The sequence below is a fragment of the Rana temporaria genome, chromosome 8 (genome assembly GCF_905171775.1).
Source record: "Rana temporaria chromosome 8, aRanTem1.1, whole genome shotgun sequence".
NCBI classification, from domain to species: Eukaryota; Metazoa; Chordata; class Amphibia; order Anura; family Ranidae; genus Rana; species Rana temporaria.
In genome coordinates this window covers 87948166-87971511 of record NC_053496.1, presented here as the reverse complement: position 1 = coordinate 87971511, position 23346 = coordinate 87948166, and the positions used below count along the sequence as shown (strand labels likewise).

The window sequence follows — 23346 nt, the reverse complement described above, 5'->3', positions numbered from 1 at the left end:
GATCACTCCGCCAGGGAAGGCAAGGAGATAAGCAGGCAGGCGGCTGGCCGGGACTTGAGCCAAGGCAGAAGAACATGCGAGCGGTGCGGAATGGGCATGCACCCGAAACTGAAGAAATATTCCCTCCGCTCCAACCAGCACATGATCAACAGAAAGGGGGACAGATAATGGAAAAAAATCCACCCTCCTAAGCTAGTAGGAGCACTGACTGTCTATGAAATTGCCCCAGTCCCTGTTCAAATCCAATCAGGGGACAAAACCGGGGACAGACTTGTTCCGGGGACAGTGTCCTCAATCAGGGGACTGTCCCCTGAAACCGGGGATGTCTGGTCACCCTACCTTAGTTTGATGCTGACCAAGGTCACTATCTGCATTAAATTTGCTTGTCATGTTCTTCCTGTTTGTGTGGCAGCCTTTAGCCAGTTCTGGCCTTCTACATTACAAATGCATGGCATCAGGTTAATAAGCCTTTAGCCATAACTCATGCATTCAGTAATCATACTGCAAACCTAAGTACTAGAATGCATGCTAAAACTTCCCAAGTTAAATGGGTAAAGAATTCAAACCCAAGCCAGAATGCTTACAGTGCATAGTTTAATCACTCTGAAAATATCTCAAGGTGCCTGCTCTTACTTTTGTCAGCCAGAAAACCTTCCTCTCCTCTGTGTGCATGCATTAAACTAGCTTCACTTTAACAATTGGCCTTACCAACCCAAAACCATCTAGAGAGAGTGCCTCAGCTGCCAATACCAACATTCTTCCCCTATTTAAAAATATCTAGGCCTATTAGATAGTGGAAGGTCTGTTGGCAGGGTTAAGAACTGATGTTGAGAGGCTCAGGCAGCATTAAAAATGTGAAATTAAGGTTGTCCATTAGGCCCCTTTCACACTGGGGCTCGACGTGCGGTGGCGGTATATCGCCTCTATTTTTAGGTGGCGATATACCTTCGGAATTGCAGTGGAAATGGGGCGGTATTCGGCCACTAGCGGTGCGGTATTATCCCCCCGCTAACGACCAAAAAAGGATTAATACCGCTGGCAATGCGCCTTTGCAGAGGCGCATTGCCAGCGGTATTACCGCGGTGCCCATTGCTTTCAATGGGAAGGAGCGGTGAAGGAGCTGTAAACATACCGCTCCTCTCACCGCTCCAAAGATGCTGCTGGCAGGACTTTTGGAGCGGTCCCGCCAGCGCATCGCCTCAGTGTGAAAGCCCTCGGGCTTTCACACTGAGACTGCAGGGAAGGCGTTTTCCAGGCGGTATTTAGGCGCTATTTTTAGCGCTAAACCACCTGAAAAACTCCTCAGTGTGAAAGGGGCCTTAATGTGTTTAATCTTTTTCTTAAAAAAGACCTTATGTTCCTTAAAAGTGGGGGGGGGGGGGGAACAAACACTGGAACTGATGCATTCCAAGTGGAGAAAATAAAATCAACCCAAAAACGTTAGTTATTGCCAGTAAGAACCTAGGTTTCACCTTTAAAAAAATAAAAAATAAAAAAGTAAATTTGGTTGCCATGGGCAATAATTGTAATTTTGTGCAGATTTTTTTTCTCCAGTTTCAATGTAAAAACGTCACTATCTCTTAATTTTAACATACTAAACAATTGAGTTTTAAGGTTCTTCCGGACAAATTTTGAGGAATGTTCCCTGTGAATTAGGTATAGTTGCCTGAAACAAGAATTGCATATGCTCCTTCCAAGAGATATCAAATGAATGTACACCCAAAAGACAGTGAGATAACACTGTGCACACTACTGTAAAGTTAATTTCATATTTACAGAATAACATGGAGATCCTGAGCTTTAGAAGGCAAGAGACTGCCACTAGGAAAATATACTGAGCCAAACATATGTTCACTTCCTTCTGTTGACAAACTAGTTCATGTCCTTAAATAAACCGTTTATCTTCCCTGATATAACCCTAGTCCCAATTATTGCATATTTAAATTTTGATATAAAGATGTTACTGTTGGCCTAGCAGTAAGCACTATGTAGAATAGCTTGGCAATTATAATATGTGAACATGCTAATTAAAAAAAGAATGGGTCTGTTCTAAAGCTGTCTAAAGTGAAAAGTGAAAAAAACTCTAGCCCTTAACACCCCATCAGATGTACGATTACATAAGTAAGATGAATTCTGATTGGTTGTTAATAGGTTACTGCAATTTTCCCTTTCTTTACCTTGTACGACTTTATTCAGTAAGTGCTAAATGTAATAACCCATAGCAAGCAATCGTCATCTTTTAGTGGTGTATTCAAATTTGCTGTGAATTTCTACAGATAATTGCAGAATACACTTAAAGGAGTTCTCTAAGCTAAAACTTTTAACCCCCGCTGTGCCCGGGCTGTAAAACTATACAAAATAAACTTTCACTTACCTGCCTACGATCCCCCGTTGTTCCGATATCGCCGTCCCGTTCTCCGGTCCCGGTCTCTTCCACTTCCTGGGGGTCGGTGACTCACAGTGCGCTCAGCCTATCAGCAGCCGCGACGGGAAATTGCTGCGGCCGCTAATAGGCTGAGCGCACTGTGAGTCACCGACCCCCAGGAAGTGGAACAGACCGGGACCGGAGAACGGGACGGCGATATCGGAACAACGGGGGATCGTAGGCAGGTAAGTGAAGGTTTATTTTGTATAGTTTTACAGCCCGGGCACAGCGGGGGTTAAAAGTTTTAGCTCAGAGAACTCCTTTAAGCTTTGCTATATCTAAATCCCCGTAAACATGATCGGACCTTTGTCCAAACAAAATCACATCAGAATTCCGACGGAATTCCATCGGAGTAAAAGAGAACATGTTCTCTATCTAAACTCCGATGGAATTCATCGGAATTTCCGATGGAATTACTCCGTCTGACTTTTACCATTGGAAATTCCGATCGTGTGTATGGGGCATAAGTGTATTTAAACCCAAAAATCAAAATCAAATCAGATGCCAGTCCTAAGATTTGGCATCTGAAATTGTTTTACATTTTCAGGCTAAGAACACTTTCATCAAGTACAGAAAATAACTATGTATAGTTATTGCTAGACGATTGATACAATTATTCAATATAATGTGTATATCATTGTAATTCATGCTTTATTTTATAAATTAACAAGTTATAGGAATCATCCATGATACTCCTTTTGTAAAGCACACTGGGATTCCTCATGAGATATCCTAGTGGTTATGGAAGTGGTTATAACTGATTAAGCCAGATAGTAATATACTGTATGTAACACATAATGAGGCAAATATATATCAGCCCTATATATTCCCTTAACATATGTATACCAATTACGGTAATCTTTTTTACTTCTATAAACTGATATTTTCATGTAATTTTTGTTTCCAGCACAGGCCAATAGACAGCAGTTCAAATGAAGGCCACAAGCCAGAAAAGCTGACAGGAAATATTGAATTTAAGAACATCCATTTTTCCTACCCAACCAGACCAGATACACAAGTAAGTGTCTATTATTTCAGTTATAAAGGTTTATGTTCCTCAAGCCAATGTATCCACGTTTGAATGGATAACATCTAGCCTTACATCATCTTTATTAATTATTATTTATTACTCAATAAAGAAGACCTAGCAGGCAGCTGCTCCACAATAGATTCCAGCCTCTTAAAACCAAACCGCCTGTTTGCAACCAACATTGCAGAACATGTCTATTTGTATGTGGCCAAGCACTACTAAATAAATTTGCTTGGTCAATTCACTGAGTTTTTGTTGCTGTCTGTGCATAAAAGAGTAGTAAATGTACATCTGAGATTCACAATTTAAACAATAAAACACCAAGTTGATGAAAAATGATTCTTGTGTAAACTCACTGGTGATTTACTGATTTATTGAAGTTTTAATTTAAGCTGAACTTCTAACTTGAACATTAACAATAGTCTGCATGTATAGTCAATTAAAAATTCATTGCACATGTATATTCACCTGTTAAGCCTCAGCTAAGATCAGGCAATGCTGACTCAAATTAGGCTATCTGAACTTGTATTACATCTTCTGTACCCCCTTCATTCTGTTTTAGCTTCATAACCATGGGAAATATTTGCATAGAGATCATTGAGCATCTAACCTGTGTCACCATAACTGATTAAGGCAATTATCTCCATTGGCATTAAAAACAAACCCTTTGAAAAGGCCTAGTGTTTTTTGAAGCATTTTTTATTTTTTTGGCATTTAAATATTGCTTATCATTTTCTGCATTGCCGTTCTTGAAAGCTGCTACTTATGTACAGTATAGACTTTGCCATACATTAACATTATCATAGTTATGTTCATGAGAGGCAAGTATTGGGCATTTCAAAGGTACTTCAAGGGTGAAAAAAAAACATAAAATCCAGTTTTTGCCACTAATTGAGACTGGTTCTTTCCAAAGTAACATTAGGAGATGGAAAATGCATAAAACAAATAGAAAAGAGCTGTATTCGTTTACTTATGTATATGTTTATTTTTTCATAGATTTTAAAGAGCTTGAACCTTAAAGTAAAAGCTGGACAGACTGTTGCCCTAGTTGGGGCCAGCGGCTGTGGAAAAAGCACCACGATTCAGCTTCTTCAAAGATTCTATGACCCTCTTATAGGGGAGGTATGTAAAATGGACTTGTATGAGGTTTAAGTTGCAAAGACGTGTGTGTCTAGTTAGTAGTACAATTCAATCAGCAATTTAACTTAAAAGTATATATATCCTAGAACTTAGAAGACTCTAGAACCTAGAACACCAGGCCACCTCCTACTGTATCTAAAATCTTACATTTTTTTTAACTTGGTGTTCTGGGAATACTTTGTTCTAGACTTCAGTTTTGTAGGCCATCGATTCCCAAATCTGACCATGAAGCCCTTTCCGTAGTCTTAATAGTAGTCTTAATATGCATACCCCCCAATCACAAATTTACTAAGCAGAATACGTGAAGCATTGCTTGTAGATGCTGGGAAGGGATGTCCCACAGCATAGTATGATTGGCAAGATGCCACAACTTCTGATAAAGGCACTACATGCCCTCATCTAGATGCATATAACGCTTTGAAAACATATCAGATCTCGACAGGCAAAAATCTCATGCTGGATATCTATACTGATATGGACTGGACGATGTGTTAGGAATGAAAGGATGGCATATCATTTGATGGAAATGAAAATTATCCACCTACTGAATTCAATAACACCCCGAAAATCAAAGTGAAAAAATTATGCAGCAAGCTAGTCCATTTTGCTGAAATTTCATTTCAACAACTCAAAATGGTCCTCAGTAATTTGTATGGCCCCCAAGTGCTTGTATGCATGCCTGACAACATCAGGGCATGCTCCTAATGAGACGACGGATGGTGTCCTGGGGTATTTCCTCCCAGATCTGGACCAGAGCATCACTGAGCTCCTGAACAGACTAAGGTGCAACCTGGTGGCACTGGTGGCAAAACATAATGTCCCAGAGGTGTTCTTTTGGATTTAGGTCAGGTGAGCGTGGGGGCCATTCCATGGTATCAATTTCTTCATTCTCCAGGAACTGGCTGCATGCTTTCGCCACATGAGGCCGGGCATTGTCGTGCACCAGGAGGAACCCAGGACCCACTGCACCAGCGTAGGGTCTGACAATGGGTCCAAGGATTTCATCACGATAACTAATGGTAGTGAGGGTGCCATTGTGTAGCCTGTAGAGGTCTGTGCGTCCCTCCATGGGTATGCTTCCCCAGACCATCACTGAACCACCACCAAATCGGTCATGCTGAACGATGTTACAGGCAGCATAAAGTTCTCCGCGGCTTCTCCAGACCCTTTCACGTCTGTCACATATGCTCGGGGTGAACCTGATCTCATCCGTGAAAAGCATGGGGCACCATGCAAATTCTGGTGTTCAATGGAAAATGCCAATCAAGCTCCACAGTGTCCATCAGTGAGCACAGAGCACACTAGAGGACGTCGGGCCCTCAAGCCACCCCCATGAAGTCTGTTTCTGATTGTTTGGTCAGAGACATTCACACCAGTGGCCTGCTGGAGGTCATTTTGTAGGGCTCTGGCAGTGCTCATCCTGTTCCTCCTTGCACAAAGGAGCAGATACTGGTCCTGCTGATAGGTTAAGGACCTTTTACGGCTCTGTCCAGCTCTCCTAGAGTAACTGTCCATCTCCTGGAATCTCCTCCATGCTCTTAAGACTGGGAGACATGGCAAACCTTCCGGCAATGACATGTATTGATGTGCCATCCTGGAGGAGTTGGACTGCCTGTGCAACCTTTATAGGGTCCAAGTATTGCCTTGTGCTACCAGTAGTGACACTGACCCTAGCCAAATGCAAAACTAGTGAGAAACAGTCAGAAAAGATGAGTAGGGGAAAAAAATGTCAGACACCTCCACCTGAAAAAACATTCCTGTTTGGAGGTCGTCTCATTGTTGCCCATCTAGTGCACCTGTTGTTAATTTCAATTAACAGCAAAGCAGCTGAAACTGATTAACAACCCCCTCTGTATACACCCCTCCCCCTCTGCTACTTAACTGACCAGATCAATATCCCAGGAGTTCTGATTCAAAAGTATTCCTTTAATTTTTTTGAGCAGAGTATATACAAACTTTATAATAAAGTGAACTGAATGAACTTTTTGACTTCAGCATCATTTCTTAAGTCCTACTGGAGGTTTAATGAATGCTCTTCTTGTTGCCTTGGGATCTTAAAAAGATACTTGTGAGATTTCAGCCTGAAGCAATATCTTTTATTTTCTTTAGGTGACTGTGGATGGACATGACATACGCACCCTCAATGTGAAGTGGCTACGTGAAAACATTGGAGTTGTTAGCCAAGAGCCTGTTTTGTTTGGTACGACAATCAAAGAAAATATCCGCTATGGAAGAGAAGATGTCACTGATGCTGAGATCATACAAGCTACTAAAGAAGCCAATGCCTATGATTTTATATCTAAACTCCCAGATGTAAGTCCATATTGATTGCCTGCATGTCATGCAAGTGCACCAACAGACAAGGGCAACATCAGACAACTACATATGTGAGGAATAGCTCATACAGAAAGTTTCAAAGACTTAAAATATCAGGGGAACCTAAAATATAGGTTGTTATGAATTAAAGAGCGAAGGATCACATTTACATATATCTGTGCAAGAGTTCAATTCATTAGCTCTGAATATATCTGAAATTACATGAAAGGGCAGAGTTTTCAACATTTTATTTTTTAACCTAAAGACTTAAATGGATAATAACATAAATAACTGTCTGTTACTGACAAATGATAAAAAATTTCTAAATAGCTCAACTTTATAATATGAGAATTTATTATTTTCAATAATTATTTTATGTTTTTTTTTTTTTTTTTTTAAATACAACTCTGAGTACTTTTTTGGGTTTTTAGAAGAGTAGGAAAACTTCTGTCAGGGTTTTATTGCTGTCTGTTACCCTGTTAGGTAGAATTCATCTCACTTTGTATCCTATTGATAGCAAGACAAGAAATAAAGAGAAGGGGCATACTGGGGGGAAAAAAAGCTACATACAGCTATAAAAACGTAAAGTATTTATGGATGCAGTACTATAAAAGCCAATAGTGAAACCTCAAATAGTTTTGGGTCAGTAATAGGTCATGGTCATTTTGGACGATAAACCAAGGGGAACTTGCAGGATCACTTGGTATGTATAACTAATAAAAACTTTACAGGCAATATTGTATAGAAACTTTGAGGAACACAACACATATATGAAATCTTATTTTTTGGGGTAATATACACTCTAACAGAGTTTCTAAGCCTTCCCAGCTCTAGTTACGATGTGTTTTTTTTGCTGTGCCTATTCCCATTGTAGATATTTCCTATTACATCCTGTTCCTCTGACCTTCTACCACTGGGACAGGAACTGTAGGAAAACCTATCCAGTGGGAAAACAGACAGCAATACAAAATCAAGTGGTTTTAACCCTTCCTTCCTCTATTTAAAACCTAAACAAAAGGTTTTTCCAGTAGTTGGGCTTATAATTGTCAGTAAACCAGCTACCCAAAAATGGAGCAAAGCCTGTGGGACAGATTAGATGCTTGACTGACAGCTCCACTCTGCATGACTTTAAAGGGGAGGCCTAAAAGCGAGGAAGCCATGTCATGTGGCCTTCTAAGACTTTAGCCCAGACTCCACCCCAGGACATGATGAAATGTGACTCAAAATTGGAGGAATAAAAATGGTATTTATTTTTTATATTTTAAAAACTTTTACCCTACTAATGAATTGTTGGTGGTGAACTGTATTCTTTAGACATGGGCAAACTATCTGACACCTTTAAAGCAAATTGAGATGTTATCTTGATTGTTGCTTCAATAACCTGCGAATATATAGAAACCATAAACAGTCTAATCCTGCCCAAATCTGTGAACTTACACAAGGCTAGATGAAGATCAAATTAGCTATTAGAAACCTTTGAAAGACATGCCTATGATTTTGATTTTGGAAATCCTGATTATAACACATAAAGATCTTGAAAGTTATTGGAAAACCTCATTGGCTAATTAGGATGGAAAGTGTTAGCCACTTGGGTTTTTTTTCCACTCCATCATGTAAGTCTAATGGGAAAGTGTGATCACTCTTGATGCCGCAAAGAACTGCAGGTGTCTGGCTAGTTGTTGTTCTTGGAAAGGCATCTGCCCATCTACCCAGCAGTCTTTTCAAACTCTATGATAAACTGAAGTTAAGCTGGTTGCAGAGAGAGCTTATATCTATAAAATAAACCAGAGGTAGGCAACCCCGGCTCTACGGTTTTTGATGAACTATATGATGAATGAGGCTCTGCAAGAATGACAGCCACAGGAATGACTTCCAGATGCAGAGCCATTATGGTTTTGCCTACCCCTGCCATAATATACAGTAGGCCATTATAAAATATAAGAACCATGTGATGATTTTATAAAAAATAATCTTTTAGGGTTTGGACACCATGGTGGGTGAGAGGGGAGCTCAGCTGAGTGGAGGACAGAAGCAGAGAATAGCTATTGCCCGAGCTCTTGCACGTAACCCCAGAATTCTGCTGCTTGATGAAGCCACGTCGGCTCTGGACACACAAAGTGAAAGAATTGTACAGAACGCTCTAGACAAGGTAATAGGATTCTCTATTTATGTTGATTGGATTATTCATAAATCAGTTATGTTCCTGTTTAACAACATTTTGTTGAAAACAACTGAATGATAACTAGTGTTTTCTTCAAGGCTAGAGCAGGCCGTACCACAATTGTGATAGCACACCGCCTGTCTACGATCCGTACAGCTGATGTCATTGCTGGCTTTCACAATGGTGTTGTAGTGGAACAAGGATCACATGAGGATCTCATGAATAAGCAAGGAGTCTACTATTCTCTTGTAATGTTGCAGGTAAGTTTTTGTGTTTAGTACACAATGGTTTTTATTTCCTGACATAAAGAGCAATGTATAAAGTGCAAAAAAAGTTTAGCTACAAATCAAAAAACTTTTTTTGAAATTCTAATCACATACAACTTGTAAAAACTAAACCTTTATAGTTACAGAAACTGCACACATTTTATTAACCTGAAAAGCGGATCTTTTTCTGCCAAGCTCCTTTCACTGATGCGTTTAGCTTAAAAATATCTTAATCACAAATTATTATTAAGTCAGTGTATTGAAGGCATAGTTTGTATAAACCTTGTGAGCTTCTATATAAAAAAGTATTAATAACAAATTGGAACACTCGATGTGCTTATTTGCAACCACTATCACCCATGCACCTTCTCTTAAGTGAACACCTTTCATATATATAAAACTCTGATACAGCGCTGTAACAATTTATACATTAACTGTGTATTACAAAATGGTTTGCTAAAAAAAAAAATCAGAAGAAACAAACCCCCCTCAAAAATAAACAAAGAAGAAAAAAGTCTGTGTATCTTTCAATATGTTCCACCAATCATGCTGTATGTAATCAATACCCTCCACCAGTTGTGTTCTAGGGAAAGAGGAATAAAGTATTTGTTTTTAAGGATAAAGCACTGTGTCATTTTTCCTTGACCTGTATATTGCGGTGTGGAAGGAGGAGATTCGAGAGTAAATATATAAAAGAGCAAGTGTGCTCATAAGCTGGAGGAAGGTGTCCTGAGAGGTGTGATTTAATGGAGATGGTAGCATTAGGCCCCGTACACACGAGAGGATATCTGCTGGAAACGGTCCGCCAGACCGTTTCCAGCGGATAAATCCTCTGGCGGATTTGGATCTGATGGCTGTACACACCATCAGATCGAAATCCGCGCGGAATACATCCGCGGTGACGTGTCGCGCCGTCACCGTGACAATGATGCAGCGATGTGCGCGACGCTAGAAGGTAAATACTTGAATCATTACCACGCATGCGAGGGAGGGGAGCGGACGGACTGATCCAGTGAGTCTGTACAGACGACCGGATCAGTCCGCTGGACTGGATTCCAGCGGATAGATTTTGTACACACGACCGGATCTATCTGCTGGAACTGATCCGCGGATCAATCCCAGCGGATAGATCCGGTCGTCTGTACGAGGCCTAACAGATAACATTAAGAGTGGTGACACCAAGTGACCTGATCCAAAAGATTAAAAAGTGCATATTGACCCTACATTAGGTTGGAAGGTCATTGAAACCCAGTGAGAAAACAACTGATGGAGTGTATTCATAGACGTGCACACAGGGTGTGCCAGATGTGCCTGTGTGGCCTAGATTTCCCCTGTTTAGACCCCTGATAATTCACCAAAGCGACCTAACAGGGGCTCCTAAAAATGTTATAAAACTACTGACACCAGCCACTGCCCTACTGACACCATCCATTGCTCTGCTAACACCATCGGTATATATACACATGCGCGCACACACACAAATGCAATAGGCTGTGCACACCTATGAGCATAGCGATTACATACAGTGCAGTTGGTGGAACATATTGAAAGATACAGACGTTTTCTTTTTTGTTGTTGTTTTTCAGATTTATTATTTCAGATTATTATTACCGTATTTATCGCGGTATAACGCGCTCCCGCGTATACCGCGCACCCCCAAAGTGGCCCAAATTCCTGTGGAAAAAAGTTTTTTCGTTTTTTTGTACTTACAGTTTTGGTGTCTTGCGCGGCGTTCATCGGCGGCCTCGTCGGGTCCGGCGTTCGTCTGCGGCTTCGGGCGTCCGTCTTCGGCGGGTCGGGTGTCCTCTTCGGCGGGTCAGGTGTCCTCTTCGGCGGGTCGGGTGTCCTCTTCGGCGGGTCTGGCGTCCTCTTCGGCGGGTCCGGCGTCCTCTTCGGCGGGTCCGGCGTCCTCGCGTCCTCCCCGCTCGTTTCCCGCCACGAGTTTTGAATACTGTGCCGGCATATACCGAGCGCAGTACACTCGTGAATCTTCGGGCAGGCTCGGCAACTGTCGCGCTGACGTCCTGTACGTACAGGACGTCAGTGCGAGAGGCGCCGAGACTGCCCGAAGATTCACGAGTGTACTGCGCTCGGTATATGCCGGCGCAGTATTCAAAACTCGTGGCGGGAAAGCGGGTATCGGCGTATATCGCGCACCCACGATTTTGCCCTGATTTTCAGGGCAAAATAGTGCGTGGTATACGCCGATAAATACGGTATATCACATTATTTTTTTGCAAACTATTTTGTATTATAGTGTATTGACACAGTTGATATATAGATTGTTGCAGCACTGTGCCAGAGTTTTAATTATATGGTGTTGAAGGCTTTTATGCCTGTATTAACTATTTCTGTATTACCTATTATTTCTTAACTGGTAAAACATATCAAAAATTCCTTTAAACAAAGGAAAAATATATAGGTAAACCGCCATAATTCACCAGAGTGATACACATGGAATTCAGCTGACTGTAATTAAAATGACAAAAAAATATATATATATATATATACCGGTATATCCTCCATACAGACAGTATGCTTCATTATATATTCATTATATATAAAAATGACTTAAAGCCCAACTCCAGGAGTTAGAAACAATCTACCCTTGCAGTAGTTATAGGGATGCCGGAATAAGGAGTAAATAGTTATTTTATGCTATGCTCCAGCTGGGTCTCTCCAGTGCTGACACTGGTCCCTTTCAACCTCCTCTCTAAATTGCTTCCAGCTGCTGTTGCCCACTTTTTCCCCACCACATACAATGCAGGGTTATTAGCAGCTGAGGGACCACTAACAGACTGGAGCTTTAGGAAGAAGAAGGCAGCACCAAAGACAGAAGTTAGAAAGCTTGTTTCTGTGCACCTTAGACACAACAAGCACTGCAAGGGGAGATTTCCTCTAATTCCTGGAGTTGATACTGGCAGTTCAAGTTTCATATTTTATACACACGCTTAACATTTTAATTTTAAATGTGTAAAAGTTTAAATAATGTTTTTGATATAATTCTATATATAAGTTTTACAATATATAAAGAAAGTATAAAGAAATTAAGTAGACTGGCGCTAACAGCAGTGTGGCTTTTTTGAAATACACTGAAATATTTTAAACAATACATTGGACCCAAATGCAGCATTTGCATATTGTGAGATTACATTTGAAACTTTTTGTTATGCGCAAGCTCAACTAATTGATTTGTAAACCACAGAGTTATGACAAAATAAAAGAAGATGAGGTTAATAGTGAAACAGAGGAAGAAGATGAGGAAGATGAAGGGCAAATTTTTGAATATGAGGATATCAATGAGGACGACGCCGATGTTGCTCCCGATTCTCCAAACCATGGCAACCTGGAGATCATGAACAGCGATAACTTACATAGACATTCCAGCAGGAGAAAAAGTAGAAGGTCTACAAAAAGGAAATCCAAGTCCAAAAAAAATGCACCCAAACAAGAAGAGGTAAAATCATACTATTTAATTAGCATTTTGGGTGACCACAGATAAGCAGATGCTTTACCAGTAATAGCATGAAATAAGAGTTCTGACTATCCCCATCACTTTGTGTGCTGCCAAAAAAAAATCTTCTTTTATTTTTAACATGACTTGAGTGTGTTTTACCTTGGTCAATGCATGGACAGGTAAAATGCCATTCCATGTTCTTTTTACATAGAATAATAATAATAGTTCTTTATCACTCACAGGGATTTACAAACTTTTCAAGCCTTAACATGTAGTGGAAATCCACACATGATCTGCAAATAAGATGCTTCCCCCGGCAAAACAGAATTTTAAAAAGCCATTAAAATCTAAACTGCATTTACTGCTGATCTATGTATAACCAATGTCTGGCAACTGTATATTTGCTCTGTTTATACATCAATAAAAATCTTTTTGTTAAAAAAAAAAAAAAAAGCCATTAAAAATTTTGCCAAATATAATTCTCATTCAATCTAGGGGATCTAAGGAAGAGTAACGCAGTAGCCAACCCTCTTCCTTGATCCAATGTCCGCCCTGTAATATGGATGGGCCCCTCAATGTCACTATGTCCAATGCAAGACCAGCGGTTGCCACTGGTCTTGCATTGTATGTGACAACTTCAGTAAGTGGATGGCTGCACAACCAGAGAGGTGGCTTTACGGGTGTTTGAAAACCATATGCTGATATTGTAGTGCTAGCAAAACCAGATATGAAGCAATACAATTTCTTAAGAACACAACACAAAAGTGACATAAAACCCAAATACTGCAGCCAAAACAAAACCCAGTTAGCACACATATGAAACCAAATATGTAAAGAGAAATCTAGTAAAACAAGTAGAGAAGCAAAGATATTGGAGAGTGCGACCGATCAGGCACGGGGGCCAGAATGGGTAGCAGTTGCTTTTGCAGGTTCAGGAGGCAGGTCAGAAATGGGTCCCAGAATTGGCATTAGATACAAAGGTACTGAGTACAGGTAGCAGGTTCAAAAGAAGTATATCAGTGAAAATGGACACAGAGGTAAAAGCACTGTGAGACTAATGAGCAGGATCTAAATACCCTCCCAGCAGCAACCATCCGTTTAGGTTTAATTCCTAGAACCTGACTACTTCTGACATCTACTGGTTGATGCTGGAACTGCACAGTTCCAGTCCTTGGACCACAGAGCCAGCAGAAGGTGTTTTAATTGCTAACAATGGGATTGGTCATGGGTCAGCTTAGTGCAGCTAGAAGGAGTAAAGACTAGGGGACTATTAAATAAAGTAAGTAATACACTCAATTACACGCCACCTAGACAAAATGTGCATTAGTTGCTTAATATACTGGAGGATGCACCCACATGTATTTTTTAACAGCATGCCAAAGTTTAGCTTTAAAGAAAAAAAAAATAGTTTTTATTTGTATTTATTTATTTTAGCTAAACTCCAGCATGCTGCTAAAAAAAACAAAAAAACTTATTTTTTTCTTTTTGTGAAAAAACAAAACAAATCTTGTGGCTAATGAGAGGCTGGTTTTTGGCACAAGAAAAGGTCCAGGATAGTTGGATAATGCTTTTTTAACCATCACCTTTGCAAACTACGGTACCTAAACACCTTTGATGAAATGGCAACATTTTGTCAAGATCTCCTTATTTGTGATTTAATTTTTTTTCATATTTACAGTATGTATCAACACTGTGTATAGAATTCTGCGAAAGCCAGTTGATATTTTTTTAATTGTTTTGGAAACCAGAAAAGGGATATTTTGTATTTCTCAGAAGCTCATAAGTTGTATAGGCAAATGTTGAGAACTTGATTCAGAGTCTCAGCATTCCAGTTGCAGTTCTCTGGCCTTTAGTCATTGCCAGGTTTAGTGGTGTAATAAATTGGTGGGCTGATTTTGGTAGTAGAAATAGACTATTGCTACAGTGTAAAAAAAAAAAAAAACAACAAAAAAAAAATGAAACTGATCTTTATTTCACCAAATTATTATTACAGGTTGTTGAGGATCTTCCCGATTTCTCTCTAGGCAAAATGCTTGCACTAAACAAACCGGAATATTGTTATATTGCCATGGGAGTTATCGCAGCAGCTATTTCTGGTGGTATATATCCAACCTTTGCTATCATTTTTGGTAAAGTTATTGGGGTAAGATTTATTTTTTACCATAATTGTCCCAAATTGTCTAGTTTTATTAGTTATTTTTCATTGCAAGCTGAATGATTTTTATTCTGATTACAGTCATTCAGTATTACTGATCCGGATGAAAGAAGTCAAAGAACAATTTTACTGTCTCTAATGTTCCTTGTGCTGGGGGTGATCAGTCTAATTGTTTATGTCATCATGGTATGTATACTATTTAATTTTTATATCCGCTTTACATAGAAAACGACTACAGTACACAAGAATAATGTTCATTTTCTTTCAGGGTTTCTCTTTTGGAATATCTGGAGAAAATTTGACCCTAAGATTAAGGTCATTATCTTTTAAGGCACTACTCCGACAGGTGAGTACTTGTTTTGTTCAGTAAAAAAAAAATCTATTAATTTTCCTGCAGCAGAATATGGAATCACTTCAGTGGACAATTAAGGCAATATATGTGGTGTGGGCTTTTCAAGGTGATCCCCAGGCAGATATAAAAGACACAAATTCATTAAGCTGTAATCATAAAATATATTATTAATCATATATTTTTAAATTGCAAGTACCTGCATATGACCTAATATAGCCCTTTCCAGTCTACTATGTAGACTATACAGCAGAACTTAGAGAGTGGTAGAAACAGTACAAACAGCCAATCAAGTAGGTCACAGTGCAAGGAGAAAACTGAGGAGAGAGCAGTACGGCAGAGAGATAGGCCAATAACTGTTCTGTCACTGGCTAGGCAGAGTGGGGGTGGTACATGGACCTGTATGTAAAAGTAAAACTGCAGCAGAGTAAGATAAGGTCCCCTCTCCTGATAGACAGGGCTGTGCTCTGTTAGATAAGAGCAGAATATCCCAGGAGCCACGCATCAGAACAAGACCTGTTGTGCCTGATATACAGGTGAATGTGAGAGACAATATCACTAATGGAGCAACGGAAGAGCTGGAATCCTTATGGGTAGAGTTACAAAGGGAGGAAACCAAGGAGAAAGTAATACTGGGAGTATGCTATAGGCCCCCTAACCTGAGGGAGTAGGGGGAGTCGGACCTATTATCACAGTTTGGAATGGCGGCAAGTATGGGAAGTGTCATTATAATGGGGGATTTTAATTATCCAGACATAGACTGGGCGGAAGGAACCACACATTCATCTAAGGCTCGCCATTTCCTATATGTCTTGTATGACAATTTCATGGGTCAGATGGTAAATGCATCAACAAGAAAAAATGCATTACTAGACCTATTGATTACTAACAATACAGACTTGATCGCGGATGTGGAAATACAGGGCAAAATAGGAAACAGCAATCACACAAATAGGAAACATAAGGGGAATACAAAGACACTGAATTTCAAAAGAGACAACTTCCAGAAACTGTGCTCCTTGCTAGAAGATGCTAAATGGGTTAAAGAACACCCAAAAATGGGTGTGCTTTAGGAACATATTACATAAGAGTATTAGCCAGTGCTTCCCAAAGGGTAATAAATGTAAAAGCGCTAATAAAAGCTTAACTCCAATGTAAAAAATTCATATAAAAGCAAAGGAGAAGGCATTAAAAAAATACAAGGCTGAGGGATCATCATCAGCATTCCAACTGTACATAGAATGCAGCAAGAAATGTAAGGGTGTAATCAGGGCGGCTAAGATGGAAAACGAAATGCACATAGTGGAGGAGAGTAAGAAAAATCCCAAGAAATTCTTTAAGTACATAAATAGTAAAATAGGGAGGACAGATCATATTGGCCCCATAAAGAATGATGAAGGGTTTCGGGTTACAAAGTATGGTGAGATGGCAAAGGTTTTGAATGTATTCTTCCCCTTAGTCTTCACGAGGTAAACGGGGGGTTTCAGTTACCAAAACTGCAATGTTTATCAAAGGAAGCACCCCCATGGTTAAAAGAGGATAAAATCAGAAACAGACTTGAAAAAATTAACATAAATAAGCCACCGGAACCAGATGACTTGCACCCGAGGGTCCTTAAGGAATGCAATCAAGTAATTGCCAGACCGCTGTTCCTATGTTTTACAAACTGTCTACTGACTGGAATGGTACCAGCTGATTGGAGAAAAGCCAATGTAGCACCAATCTTTAAAAAAGTACCAAGATATATTCCTGGGAACTACAGACCAGTTAGCCTAACATCAATAGTATGCAAGCTCTTGGAAGGGGTGATAAGGGACTATATACAAGATTTTAGTAATGAAAACTGTATCATTAGCAGTAATCAGCATGAATTCATGAAAAATCGTTCTTGCCAAACAAATCTATTAACCTCCCTGGCGGTATCCCCGAGCGTGACTCGGGGTGGGTTTTTCTTGCTGCGATCGGTATCCCCGAGTCACGCTCGGGGTAGACATGCAGAGCCTGCAGCGTGCGCTGGCTTACCTTGTCCTGGATCCAGCGATGTCACCACGCTGTGTGAGCGAGCGGGACCTCGCTCGATTCACACAGCGTCCTCCTGTGCCGCCGGTCTCCGTTCCCTGCGACGTTACGACGCACGGGAGCGGAGATCGGCGCCAAATTCAAAAAAGTAAACAAACACTATACATACATTATACTGTAATCTTATAGATTACAGTACTGTATGTAAAAAAAACACACCCCCCTTGTCCCTAGTGGTCTGCCCAGTGCCCTACATGTCATTTTATATAATAAAAACCTTTCTTTCTGCCTGAAAACTGTAGATTGTCCATAGCAACCAAAAGTGTCTTTTTATGTCAAAAATGGTTTTAGATCAGCTAAAAAACAGCGATAATAAATTATAATCACTTGCAGAATTGTGCGATTGCGATTTGCGGGGAAATTCGTCATAAAAAAAAAAAATAATGACAGCAACAATTCTGCAACTGAAAAAATTTCAGTGATTTTGATTTGATTACATTATTGAATAATTTTTATTTGAATTATATTATTACTTGCTATAATTATTTATAATTATTTATTATATTATAATTTAAAATTTTGTTTTTAAAAAAATGTCATACCCGGGATGCCTATTAGATTCTGGTTTGGTCAGATTTAAGTGAGTTATTCCTAAAAATCACAGGCCTACAGTATAAAACACCAAATTTCCTTGCAAATAATTGTACCGCTTTCAGCATGTTTTTTCAGACAGAATCATACCGCCAGGGAGGTTAACCTTCTATGAGGAGGTGAGCTGCCATCTAGATGAAGGAAGACCCATAGACATAGTGTATCTGGATTTTGCAAAGGCATTTGATACAGTTCCACACACGCTTGAGAGGGCATATGATTTCAATGTACAAATACCGTACTGGTGACCCCACAATAGGGATAAAACTTTTCCGCGAAAGAGCATTTAAAAAGGCCCGGGCCATTTACTAAAATTAGAAGAAAAGCGATTTAACCAGAAACTGTATAGAGAGTTCTTCTCTAGGGCAACAGACTTTCAGGTTTTTACTTTAAGGTTCAAGTTCTTTAAAATCTATGACAAAATAAACACATTCAAAAGTAAATTAATTACAGCTCTTTTCTATTTGTTTTATACATTATCTCCTAGTGTTACTTTGGAAAGAACCAGTCTCAATTAGTGTAAAAAACTGGATTTTATGCGTTTTTTTTTCACCCTTGAAGTACCTTTAAAATGCCCAATACTTGTCTCTGATGAACATGACTATGATAATGTTAATTTATAAACAGAGGGAGGAGGCGGACCTTCTATCACAATTTGGATTAGGACCAAGAATGGAAAGTGTCATTATAATGGGGGACTTTAATTATCCAGACATAGACTGGGTGGAAAGAACCGCACATTCCTCACACAAGCCTTACCAGTTCCTAAATGTCTTGCAGGACAATTTCATGGGTCAGATGGTAATTGCACCAACTAGAAACAAAACCGTTACTATACCTACTGATTACCAACAATACAGACCTGATCATGGATGTGGAAATACGGGGCAACTTAGGGAACAGTGATCACAAGTCAATTAGTTTTAGTAGAAATAACACAAATTGGAAAGGGGAATACAAAGACACTGAAGTTCAAAAGAGTCAACTTCCCTAAACGATGATCCTTGCTAGAAGATAATAATTGGGATAAAATGTTAGGAACAAAGAATACGGAGGAAAAATGGGTAGGCTTTAAATAAAGGCATTAGCCAGTGTATCCCAATGGGAAATTTTTTTATAAGAGCTAATAAAAGTCCTGGGTGGCTTAACTCCAATGTAAAAATGCATATAAAAGCAAAGGAGAAGGCCTTTAAAAAATACAAGGCTGAGGGTTCATCAGCATTACAACTCTACAAAGAATGCAACAAGAAATGTAAGGGTGCAATCAGGGCGGCTAAGATGGAACATGACCAACACATAGCAGAGGAGAGTAAAAAAAAATACCAAGGAATTCTTTAAGTACATAAATAGTAAGAAATGGAGGTCAGATCATATTGGTTCCATAAAGAATGATGAAGGGAATCTGGTTACTAAGGATGGAGAGATGGCAAAGGTATTACATTTTTTTTTCTTCTCCTCAGTCTTCACAAGGGAATCGGGGGGGGGGGGGGGGCTTCAGTAACCAAAACTGCAATGTTTATCCTCATAACATGTCACAGGAAGCACCCTCATGGCTAAGAACTAGACTTGAAAAACATAACATTACTAAGTCACCGGGACCAGATGGCTTGCACCCGAGGGTCCTTAAGGAACTCAGTCAAGTAATTGCCAGTTGTTGCTATTTTTTACGAACAGTCTACTGACTGGAATGGTGCCAGCTGATTGTAGAAAAGCCAATGTAGCACCAATTTTAAAAAAAGGGCCAAGATACATCCCTGGGAATTACAGACCAGTTAGCCTAACATCAATTTTATGCAAGCTCTTGGAGGGGATGATAAGGGACTATATACAATATTTTAGTAATGACAACGGTATCATTAGCAGTAATCAGTATGGATTCAAGAAGAATCGTTCTTGCCAAACCAATCTATTAACCTTCTATGAGGGGGTGAGTTGCTATCTAGATAAAGGAAGGCCCGTAGACGCGGTGTATATGGATTTTGCAAAAGCATTTGATACAGTTCCTCATAAATGCTTACTGTACAAAGTAAGGTCCGTTGGCACGGACCATAGGGTGAGTACATGGATTGAAAACTGGCTACAGGGGCGAGTTCAAGGGTGGTAATAAATGGGGAGTACTCAAAATGGTCCGGGGGGGAAAGTGGGGTCTCCCAGGGTTCTGTCCGGGCACCAATCCAATTTAATTTATTCATAAACGACCTGAAGGATGTGATAAACAGCTCAATCTCTGTATTTGTGGACGATACTAAGCTGAGCAGGGCAATAGCTTCTCCGCAGGATCTGGAAACTTTGCAAGAAGATCTGAACAAATTAATGGGGTGGGCAACTACATGGCAAATGAGGTTTAATGAAGAAAATTCTAAAATAATGCATTTGGGTGGAAAAAATATCAATGCAATCTACTCACTATGGGGAGAACCTCTGGGGGAATCTCGGATGGAAAATGACCTGGGGGTCCTAGTAGATGACAGGCTCAGCAATGGAATGCAATACCAAGCTGCTGCAATAAAAGCAAATGGAATATTGGCATGCATTAAAAGGGGGATTAACTCCATTATCCAAATCCAGAGTTAAAAACGATAATTCTCCCACTCTACAAGACTCTGGTCTGGTAGCACCTGGAGTATGCTCTGCAGTTCTGGGCATCAGTCCTCAGGAAGGATGTGCTGGAACTGGAGAGAGTCCAGAGAAGGGCAACAAAACTAATAAAGGGATGGGAAGACCTTAGCTTTGAGGAAAGGTTACGAGTAGGGATGAGCCGAACATACCCGCGTTCGGTTCGCACCAGAACCGTCGAACAGACCGACCGTTTGCGCGAACATTTAGAACCCCATTGAAGTCTATGAGACTCGAACGTTCGAATTCAAAAACGTTCATTTTAAGGACCAATATTCAATTTAATGTTGGAAAACGTCTTTCAGAACCCGGGTCTTGCCCCAGGGAACATGTATCAATGGAAAAAAAAGTTTTAAAAACTGTTGTTTTTTCTGGAGCAGCGATTTTAATGATGCTTAAAGTGAAAAAAAAATGAAAAATGTCTTTAAATATCATACCTGCTGCGTGTCTATAGTAGTGGCACGTGTTTATAAATGTCCCTGCACAACATGAGATTACTATAAGAAAAAATAACATTAATACTGCTTGCAGCTTTAACCACTTGCCGACCTCCTCATGTAGATATACGTCAGCAGAATGGCACGGACAGGCACATCAACGTACCTGTACGTGCTCTGCTTGACGTGGGTGGGGGGTCCGATCGGGACCCCCCCGCTACATGTGGCGGTCGGTAAGCCTCGGGGAGTGATCCGGGACGACGGCGCGGCTATTTGTTTATAGCCGCTCCGTCGCGATCGCTCCCCGGGGGTTGAAGAACGGGGAGAGCCGTGTGTAAACACGGCTTCCCCGTGCTTCACTATGGCGGCGCATCGATCGAGTGATCCCTTTTATAGGGGAGACTCGATCGATGATGTCAGTCCTACAGCCACACCCCCCTACAGTTGTAAACACACACTAAGTGAACACTAACTCCTACAGCGCCCCATGTGGTTAACTCCCAAACTGCAACTGTCATTTTCACAATAAAGAATGCAATTTAAATGCATTTTTTGCTGTGAAAATTACAATGGTCCCAAAAATTTGTCTAAATTGTCCGAAGTGTCCGCCATAATGTCGCAGTCACGAAAAAAATCGCTGATCGCGGCCATTAGTAGTAAAAAAAAGAAATAAAATAAAAATGCAATAAAACTATCCCCTATTTTGTAAACGCTATAAATTTTGCGCAAACCAACCGATAAACGATTATTGCGATTTTTTTTTTACCAAAAATAGGTAGAAGAATACGTTTCGGCCTAAACTGAGGGAAATTTTTTTTATATGTTTTTGGGGGATATTTATTATAGCAAAAAGTAAAAAATATTGCATTTTTTTCAAAATTGTCGCTCTATTTTTGTTTATAGCGCAAAAAATAAAAACCGCAGAGGTCATCAAATACCACCAAAAGAAAGCTCTATTTGTGGGGAAAAAAGGACGCCAATTTTGTTTGGGAGCCACGTCGCAAGACCGCGCAATTGTCTGTTAAAGCGACGCAGTCCCGAACTGTAAAAACCCCTTGGGTCTTTAGGCAGCATATTGGTCCGGGGCTTAAGTGGTTAATGTAATGTTTGGTCCCTGCAATATGGATACACATCATTGAAAAAAATAGCATGAGTTTCCCCGCCACCACTCCCCCCAGGTCATTACAAGACCCAGTGCCAATCCTGACCTTCTTGGGGCCCTAAGCAAAATGACATGGCACATTAAAAATGAGAAGCGGGGGGCACTGACGACAGTGACATGCGACATGTGACATGTGACAGCTAATGAATGCGTTTAGGTGCTATTAAACAGTAAACGTGCAGTTACACCAACTGCGTTTAGGTGCTATTAAACAGCAAATGTGCAGTAACAGCTAATGCGTTTAGGTGCTATCAAACAGCAAACGTGCAGTCAGACCAACTGCGTTTAGGTGCTATTTAACAGCAAACGTGCAGTCAGATCAACTGCGTTTAGGTGCTATTTAACAGCAAACGTGCAGTCAGACCAACTGCGTTTAGGTGCTATTTAATAGCAAACGTGCAGTCACACCAATTGTGTTTAGGTGCTATAAAACAGCAAACGTGCAGTCACACCAACTGCGTTTAGGTGCTATTTAACAGCAAACGTGCAGTCAGACCAACTGCGTTTAGGTGCTATTTAACAGCAAACGTGCAGTCAGACCAAGTGCGTTTAGGTGCTATTAAACAGCACACGCGCAGTTACAGCAAATGCGTTTAGGTGCTATTAAACAGCACACGTGCAGTTACAGCAAATGCATTTAGGTGCTATTAAACAGCACACGTGCAGTTACAGCAAATGCGTTTAGGTGCTATTAAACAGCACACGCGCAGTTACAGCAAATGCGTTTAGGTGCTATTAAACAGCACACGCGCAGTTACAGCAAATGCGTTTAGGTGCTATTAAACAGCACACGCGCAAGTTACAGCAAATGCGTTTAGGTGCTATTAAACAGCACACGCGCAGTTACAGCAAATGCGTTTAAGTGCTATTAAACAGCACAGCGCAGTTACAGCAAATGCGTTTAGTTGCTATTAAACAGCACACGCGCAGTAAGAGCGACTGCGTTTATGTGCAATTAAATAGCCCACGTGCATTAACAGCGACTGCGTTTCTGTGCAAATAAATAGCATACGTGCAGTAACAGCTAATGCGTGTATGTGCAATTAAATAGCACACGTCCACTAACACTGAGTACTATGTTTAGGTACTATGTTTAAACTAAACACTATGCAGGCAATACAACACGTTAGAGCACTGCATCAAGCACAATCTACTGCCTAAC

The 23346-nt window shown here is 40.3% G+C and overlaps 1 protein-coding gene across 4 annotated transcripts in view; it reads left to right on the top strand.

The window, feature by feature from the left end:
* The window catches only part of LOC120947133 (ATP-dependent translocase ABCB1-like), a 95121-nt gene that overhangs the window by 45580 nt on the left and 26195 nt on the right, over nucleotides 1-23346 (top strand). For all 4 annotated transcript variants that reach the window (XM_040362155.1, XM_040362154.1, XM_040362156.1 and 1 more), the window contains 9 exons: nucleotides 3333-3443; nucleotides 4452-4577; nucleotides 6705-6908; nucleotides 8890-9060; nucleotides 9171-9332; nucleotides 12544-12795; nucleotides 14789-14938; nucleotides 15032-15136; nucleotides 15219-15296. In XM_040362155.1, the coding sequence (XP_040218089.1) occupies nucleotides 3333-3443; nucleotides 4452-4577; nucleotides 6705-6908; nucleotides 8890-9060; nucleotides 9171-9332; nucleotides 12544-12795; nucleotides 14789-14938; nucleotides 15032-15136; nucleotides 15219-15296 (1359 nt within the window). The remainder of the gene's footprint in view (nucleotides 1-3332; nucleotides 3444-4451; nucleotides 4578-6704; nucleotides 6909-8889; nucleotides 9061-9170; nucleotides 9333-12543; nucleotides 12796-14788; nucleotides 14939-15031; nucleotides 15137-15218; nucleotides 15297-23346) is intronic.